Source organism: Miscanthus floridulus, unplaced genomic scaffold (genome assembly GCF_019320115.1).
Source record: "Miscanthus floridulus cultivar M001 unplaced genomic scaffold, ASM1932011v1 fs_308_2_3, whole genome shotgun sequence".
Taxonomy (NCBI): domain Eukaryota; kingdom Viridiplantae; phylum Streptophyta; class Magnoliopsida; order Poales; family Poaceae; genus Miscanthus; species Miscanthus floridulus.
This window is the reverse complement of record NW_027096558.1, coordinates 1-8,148: the sequence shown is the minus strand read 5'-3', so window position 1 is coordinate 8,148 and position 8,148 is coordinate 1. Positions and strand designations below refer to the sequence as shown.

General features: G+C 53.5%; 1 protein-coding gene and 1 pseudogene across 1 annotated transcript; both read left to right on the top strand.

The window, feature by feature from the left end:
* Positions 1–574: 574 nt before the first annotated feature.
* Positions 575–5,862, top strand: LOC136531240 (cytochrome P450 CYP72A616-like). The gene is made up of 5 exons (XM_066523918.1): positions 575–894; positions 1,831–2,054; positions 2,156–2,403; positions 4,843–5,218; positions 5,330–5,862. Exons 1-5 carry the CDS (start codon positions 588–590, stop codon positions 5,753–5,755), a joined length of 1,581 nt encoding a protein of 526 aa, XP_066380015.1. The 5' UTR covers positions 575–587; the 3' UTR covers positions 5,756–5,862.
* LOC136531241 (protein DWARF AND LOW-TILLERING-like) lies at positions 2,985–4,795 on the top strand (annotated as a pseudogene).
* Positions 5,863–8,148: the final 2,286 nt, after the last annotated feature.

The window sequence follows — 8,148 nt, the reverse complement described above, 5'->3', positions numbered from 1 at the left end:
ACTGTACGGCGGTGGCGCCATCTTGTCGGCATCTCCGCGCCAAGGCCTAGCTCGACGAGTCGTACATCGTCAGCACCACCGCTCAGGCTGGAGCACGTTGCTGGCCGCGGCGATGCAGAATGGAAACACGGCAGCGCACTGCATCGTCAACCTGTCGTGTCCACCCCTCTAGATTCGATCATACGTACTTGCACACGTAAGTCACTAGTTTCTTTCAGTGCAATCCGTTTATTATATTATTCACTCTCTAGTTTCTCGAGAAACAAAAGATAGGGACCAACGTTTCCTCTCTTAGTCTTAGCAACACCTTTATTGTTGACCCGTGCGCGATTATATGGTAAAACCTTGTTGACCTTATTGACGAATCTGCGCCACACGACACTTACACATGCAACCAGCAATTTCTAGCTAGCTTCGGGCCGGTGTTTGGTGTGGTTTTTCTTATTCCACAAGCCAACCGTACGTGCCCGGCAAGAAATTAAACGATGCCTACCACTACTACTTATATCGCACTCGCTCTCTCACGAAGCACACACTGCACAATTTTGGCCTTGTGGTTGTCACAGCACATAACTTGAAAGGCAACGATGGACGACGACGTCGTAGCAGCTGCAGCAGCTTTGCCATCACCGTGGAGCCTGTTCCAGGGGCTCCTTGCCCTGCTGATCGCGTGGGGGAGCTACCAGGCCGCGGAGACATTCTGGCTGCGGCCCCGGCGGCTCGATCGGGCGCTCCGGGCACAGGGGCTTACCGGCACTGAGTACTGCTTCCCGGCCGGCGACCTCAAGGAGAACGCTAGGCTCAACGACGAGGCACGATCGAGGTCTATGCCGTTGTGCCATGACGTAGTTCCCCGTGTGATGCCGCATCTCTTCAACACAGTTAAGGAGCACGGTATGTCGAAAGTAACCATGCGACCCTTTCTTTCTTCTCGCCCGTGCCGTCCTCCCCCTCTCTCACCGAACTCACTCGTGTCGCGCACTCCTCTGCCTCACATACCCACCTGCCGTCCCCTCCCCCGTCTCCGCCCCCGCGCGCGAGCCCTGTCTTGCTCATCATGAGCCTTGCCATGCTTGTCTGTGGGCTCACTCGTGGACTGGGTTGGCCGTGCTGGCATGCGTCAGCTCACATGTTTAAAAACCTCTTAAACTAAGTACTTAGAAATTTATATTTTTTTAGTGTATTTCATACATTTGAATATACACTTGATACATTACAAATTCAATTCAAAGTCTTCATACGTCAAACACTTCAAATCTTCATACTTTAATGAAGCTAAGCATAAAGAGATCTACATATAAGATTTTCGATGAGAGAGAGAGACGGAGAGCCAATGAGGAGATATGGCATAAAGGGCTAGAGGCCGTGGAGACGGTGAGTTGGGAGCATTATGAAGAGCACTCGTGGTGGAAAATGAGGGACAAGTTGGGGTGTTTGGGATAGAGGCACGAAGACAGAGGTTATAAACTCTATGGTGGTTAACGAGTGAGTCGAGCCGATTGTTTATATGGGCTGTGCCTGTGCCTACCCTTCGTGCCGCATCAACGACCCGTTCACAACATTGGGGTATCCGGTATCGAGCCATGCCAGTCCAGGCATGACTTGGATATATAGGCCGTGCCGTGCTTTAGACCGTGCTTTACGCAGGGTTGTGCCAGGGCTGCCTACTTGTCACCATCTTCATATTTAAGCAAACAAATTCAGATAGTCCTTTGTCATGCTCATTTTCCTAAATTTGACCATTCCTATAAAATGGAAAGTTCCCTAAATTTTAAAGATTGAATTGAAAGTTTCATAGCTTTAACGGCACATGCAAACGATGAACTGCAGGCGACATTTGTATCACCTGGTTCGGACCAATTCCCAGGGTAGTTATCACGGAGGCAGAGTTAATCAGAGACATCCTATCAAACAAGTCTGGCCACTTCGAGAAGTTCATCGCGAACAAGCGTCTTATAAAAATGCTCGCCCTTGGGATTGCGAGTCACGATGGTGAGAAATGGGCAAAACACAGAAGGATCCTGAACCCCGCATTCCATCTCGAAAAGCTCAAGGTTCTCTAGCTAACTTCCTTCATACAGGAAATCAGCCTCAGTTACGATATGCACGGCCTCAAGCATATAGATATGTGTGCTTACTAAATTTATTTTTTTAGCGCATGCTGCCGGCGTTCTCGACGTGCTGTACTGAGCTTATAGATCGCTGGGAGAACAAGCTCGCTGGTTCTGACGGATCATATGAACTGGATATCTGGCCGGAGTTTCAGAACCTCACTGGAGACGTGATCTCCCGCACGGCATTTGGCAGCAGCTTCATGGAAGGGCGAAGGATCTTCCAACTTCAGGGCGAGCAAGCAGAGCGGCTAATCAAGGCCTTCCAGTATATGTACATCCCTGGCTTCATGTAAGCACTTTCTGATCTGTCACATAGTGCCGTAATTCTAGTACATTAAACGTCATCACATTCATATGCGTGCGCTCATGCCATTATAATATAACTATGGCAAAATAGCCGAATTTGTCCCTGAACTATCGTGCTTGGCTCAATTTCGTCCCTCAACTATAAAAATGTCCGATTCAGTCCCTGAACTATCCAAATCAGGCCAACTTCGTCCATTCGCCGACGTGGCACGCCACGTTGGCTCGCTTAGTCACCGCCCAGTCACCGCCGCAGCGCGCGCGCGAACCGCGCCTCCCAGCGCCCGGAGTTGAGGGCGTCCTCGTGCTCGCCCAGGAGGAGGATGGCAGCGCCCGTGCTGCGCGCGAGCCCGAGGAAGTCGGCGATCGTGGCCCCCGTCTCTTCGCGGAGCAGGCGGTGCGCGGCGAGGACGCAGTTCACTGCAACGCACTCGCCGCGCTTGACGTGGAGCATCCACAGACGGACGTCCTCGAGGCGGTCCACCACGGCGTGGAACTCGAACGCGAGCCCGAGCGCGGCAGCCACGCGCCCCAGCCGCGCGCCGGTCTCCTGCCTCTTTTGTTTGTACATCGATTCGTTCATTCATTCATATACAGCAGCAACTCACCTCACAAAGAAACAAGGAAAGAAAGATCCTCTAGCCGTAGGCAGATAGCACAGAGAGACAGTGAGGAGATCAGTGAAAGGGAGCGAGGAGTGAATCGTCAGAGAGGAGGAGATCCACGAACAAGACGACGAAGACGAAACCACAGAGGAGGGCAAAGTAGAGCAGAGGAGAGTAGGTCTCTTCTTGCCACACCGCGTCCGGTCGCGTCTCCGGGATGTTGGCTGGTTGCTCCTTCTCGTCATCGAGGCATCAGATGAGCACCGCGCAGCGATTCGACATCCTCCCCTACGGCTTCTCCAAGCGGGCGACCAACCGCGACGACGGCCCCGGTGCCGGCGCCTCGCTGCGCGTCGCGGCGGCCGACGCCAGGAACGGCGGCGGCGGGGCCGCCGCCTGCTCCTTCCGCGCCCCCCCCCCCCCCCCCCCCCCCCCGGCGCCGCCGGTCACGCAGGCCGTGTCCTGGGGCGCCAAGCCGGAGCCCGGCGGCAATGGCGCCGGCGCTGTCTGGGAGAGGAGCAGGGCCGTTAAGCGGGCCCATGAGGAGGACGCGGGCGAGGAGTACGGCGCCCCCATCGTTCGCGCCAAGCGGACGAGGATGGGCGGGGACGGAGATGAGGTATGGTTCCATTGATCCATTGCAGGGACAGTGCAAGCGGCGGGGTCCGGGGACGGAGAGGAAGCCGAGGAAGAGAAGGTCTTCCTGGTGCCGAGCGCCGCGGCTTTCCCCCAAGGCATGTCGGAGGAGTTCATCAAGTCGCCGTCCAACTCGCCGGCCTCGTCGGGCGGCACGGACGGCGGCTCGTCGGCGGTCCGGCCGGAGCAGCTCCACGCGCATAACGGCACCCCGGCGGCGCGGGTGGAGGCCATGGAGCTGGTCGTCGCGCTCACCGCCTGCGCCGACTCCCTCGCCGCCTGCAACCACGACGCCGCCAACTACTACCTGGCGCGGCTGGGCGAGATGGCCTCCCCCGCGGGGCCCACGCCGATGCACCGCATGGCCGCCTACTTCGCCGAGGCGCTGGCGCTGCACGTGCTGCGCATGTGGCCGCACGTGTTCGACGTCGCCCCGCCGCGCGAGCTCACTGACGGCGCCGTCGCCGAGGACGACGACGCCACGGCGCTGCGGGTGCTCAACGCCGTCACCCCGATCCCGCGTTTCCTGCACTTCACCCTCAACGAGCGGGTGCTCCGCGCGTTCGACGGCCATGACCGCGTCCACGTCATCGACTTCGACATCAAGCAGGGGCTCCAGTGGCCGGGCCTCCTCCAGAGCCTCGCCACGCGCGCGGTTCCCCCCGCGCACGTCAGGATCACCGGCGTCGGTGAGTCGAGGCAGAAGCTGCAGGAGACCGGCGCGCGGCTGGGGCGCGTGGCCGCCGCGCTCGGGCTCGCGTTCGAGTTCCACGCCATGGTGGACCGCCTCGAGGACGTCCGCCTGTGGATTCTCCACGTCAAGCGCGGCGAGTGCGTCGCCGTGTACTGCGTCCTCGCCGCGCACCGCCTGCTCCGCGACGAGACGGGGGCCACGATCGCCGACTTCCTTGGGCTCGCGCGCAGCACAGGCGCCGCCATCCTCCTCCTGGGCGAGCACGAGGACGCTCTCAACTCCGGGCGCTGGGAGGCGTGGTTCGCGCGCGCGCTGCGGCGGTGACTAGGCGAGCCAACGTGGCGTGCCACGTCGGCGAATGGACGAAGTTGGCCCGATTTGGATAGTTCAGGGACTGAATCGAATGTTTTTATAGTTGAGGAACGAAATTGAGCTAAGCACGATAGTTCAGGGACGAATTCGGCTATTTTGCCTATAACTATATATGCAGGTTCTTCCCGACACAGAACAATCGGAGGATGAACGAGATCAACAGGGAAATCGAAGGGACTCTAAGGGGCATGATCGAGAAGAGGGAGCGTGCAATCGAAAACGGCGAAGCGAGCGGCAATGACTTGCTCGGTTTGCTACTGCAGTCGAACATGGAGAGCGGGAAAGGCAGCCTGAGCATGAGCACCGAGGACGTGATTGAGGAGTGCAAGCTCTTCTACTTCGCGGGGATGGAAACCACGTCGGTGCTGCTCACGTGGACGCTCGTCATCCTAGGCATGCACCCAGAGTGGCAGGACCGTGCGAGGGAGGAGGTCCTTAGCGTGTTCGGCAAGGACAAGCAGCCCAATTTCGACGGCCTAGGTCGACTCAAAACGGCAAGTGTTTCTTTGCAATACCATGATACTATACCTACATAGTTTTCTCCAAGCCCATTCCACATTATATTACGTACCTGCCAACATTGTCTATACCTACATGCTATCCAGGTGACCATGATACTATACGAGGTGCTCAGGCTGTATCCACCGGCAGTGACGCTAAACCGAAGAACATTCAAAGACATGAAGATTGGAGGCATCTCCTACCCTGCAGGGGTAATCCTCGAGCTTCCCATAATCGTCGTCCACCACAATCCTGATGTCTGGGGGAAGGACGCACATGAGTTCAAGCCAGAGAGGTTCGCTGAGGGGATCTCAAAGGCGACCAAGGACCAACCAGCATTCTTCCCCTTCGGGTGGGGGCCGAGGATCTGTATCGGGCAGAACTTTGCGCTGCTTGAGGCCAAGATGGCTTTGAGCATGATCCTCCAGCGCTTCGAGTTCCAACTGTCGCCTTCGTACACGCATGCACCGTACACTGTCCTGACGCTGCATCCTCAGCATGGCGCGCCAATTATATTCAAGAAGATCTGATCGTCTTATATGACATCGTCGATCGTTGTCAATGAGTATGTCACAGTGCAAAAATAATAAATTTGTATGGGTAATACTGTATTATTATGGGGAGTTTAATTTTGAGTTTCTGAATTTTGAGGTGGAACTAAAACGGCGGGAGATATACTGCTTGGAGCTAGGGGTGTAAACAAATCGAATATGGTTGGATACCTATAGACGAATACAGAAAACTATTGTAAACCTCAAATTCGAATTCGATTACGGATATTTTGGATAAGATACGAATGGATATTGACATCATGTATATCCAAATTTGAGTATCCGAATACGGATACGGTATGAATTGTGAAAGTGGGTGAACGACTTGCCTGTCCCTGCCGACTCGGTTCCATGTTTATAGAGACCAAGAACAGCTCCTGGTGTGGCTTGTACAATAAGTCAGGTTTACAAAGAGATAGACTCATCTATAACAAACTACCAAACTTCCTATCTTGATGTACAAGGCGTGGTGCACGCCTAACAACCCTTGGGTTACACGTTTCCCAACATCCCCACTCAATCTCAGCCAGCCACTAGGTTGAGATTGGTTCTAAACTAGTCCATCTTGGCTACCACAGTCGGTTTAGTAAATCCATCAGCTAAATGATCTTCAGAATGTATCAACCGAAACGTCTAGCAGCTTTTACGCTACTCTCTATCTAACAAAAATGAAAATCTATCTCACTATGCTTAGTACGTGCATAAAACACTGATTTGTCGAGAGATAAGTAGCACCAATATTATCGCACCACAGCCAAGCTACATGAGGATGCTGAATTCCCAATTCATCAAGCAATTTTTGGACTCACATTATCTCTGTTGTTGCATTGGCTAATGCCATGCACTCAACTTCAATACTTGACCGTGATATTGTAGCTTGTTTCTTGGCACACCTTGAGATCAAGTTCGACCCAAGAAACACAGCTGAAAGCATCTAGGCCCTAGTTGGGTTTCGGTGATTAATGACAATACATGATTACTATAACTAATGTGTGTTTTGCAGAGGCAATTGAGTTAAGTCATGGTAATGGAGATCGATTGGGCTATCATGGTGGTCATGCCCCTACGATGGAAATCGTTTCGGTTTTCAAAGGATGAACGACAATGTTAAGGATGGGCTAGTTCTAAGTGTCGATTGGAGTTGAAGAGACACTTAGAGTAGTTTAGGACTTTGTTTTTTCCTTTGGCCGTACTATTAAGGGGGGTATGGATGGGTTGCTTGACCTAGGTGAGTCTAGTGGGTTAGGTGTGGTGCACACTTGCTAATCCTAGCACTAGGTAGCTCCTAAAAGCCCTTAGATCCATTGGAGCAAACTTCATTCACGTACGTTTGAAAGTTGGAAGTAAATGGAGGATCAAATACTGACCGGACGCTGGCTCAGGGTCCGGTCAGTTCATTTGATCAAGGTGTTTTCGTCTGGTGTGACCGGACGCTGAGAGGTCATGTGACCAGACGCTGGCAGATAGGGAAAATCACGACCGGACGCGTCCGGTCACACTGTAAACACTAGAGTTCGGGGTGAACTGACCGGCGCGTCCGGTCAACATGATCAGAGTGTTCGGTCACCCCGCAGAGGCACATAACGGTTCGTTTTTCAGCCCATGTTATAAATACTTTCTCCATTCATGTGTGGGGGCACTTTTGCTCATTCCAACAGCTAAGATTGAGATTGCCTAGAAGGGCAAGGTCCTAGTGAGGTGATTGAGATACGAGAATCCCAAAGAGAGCCCTCATTAGTGAGATCAAGAGTAGCAAAGTGTGCGTCCACCCTTCTCATTAGGCTTGTCGTGGTCAAGTGAGAGTTTGTGCTTGGTACTCTTGGTGATCGCCATCACCTAGATGGCTTGGTGGTGATTGGGAGATTGGTGATCATCCGACGGTGCTTGTGGATGACCCACCTCAAGTTATGAGCGGTTGTGGGTGATTCACCGCGACGGAGTGTCGAAGAATCAACCCGTAGAGAGCAGTTGATCCTTGCGTGGATCAAGGGGGAGCTACACCCTTGCGCGGGTGCTCCAACGAGGACTAGTGGGGAGTGGCGACTCTCCGATACCTCGGCAAAATATCGCCGCGTTCCTCCTTCTCTCTTTACTTTGAGCAATTCAATTCTTGTCTTTTACATTCCTAGAATTGCCATGCTAGAGTAGGATTGGAAATTAGGGTGCTAAACTTTTGTGCGTTAGATTAATAGAAACACTTTCTAGGCATAAGGGGTTAATTGGGCTAACCGTAGAGTTTAATTATTGCAAAGAAATTTAGAATTAGCCAAATTCACCCCCCCCTCTTGGGCATCTTGATCCTTTCAATTGGTATCAGAGCCTCGTGCTCACATATTTAGGCTTAACCGCCTAGAGAAAGATCTCTCACGGGG

Coding starts and splice junctions, on each gene's coding strand:
- LOC136531240 (XM_066523918.1), top strand. CDS start 588: ATGGACGACGACGTCGTAGCAGCTGCAGCAGCTTTGCCATCACCGTGG. Junction 895..1,830: donor CAACACAGTTAAGGAGCACG/GTATGTCGAAAG, acceptor GATGAACTGCAG/GCGACATTTGTATCACCTGG. Junction 2,055..2,155: donor TCCATCTCGAAAAGCTCAAG/GTTCTCTAGCTA, acceptor TTATTTTTTTAG/CGCATGCTGCCGGCGTTCTC.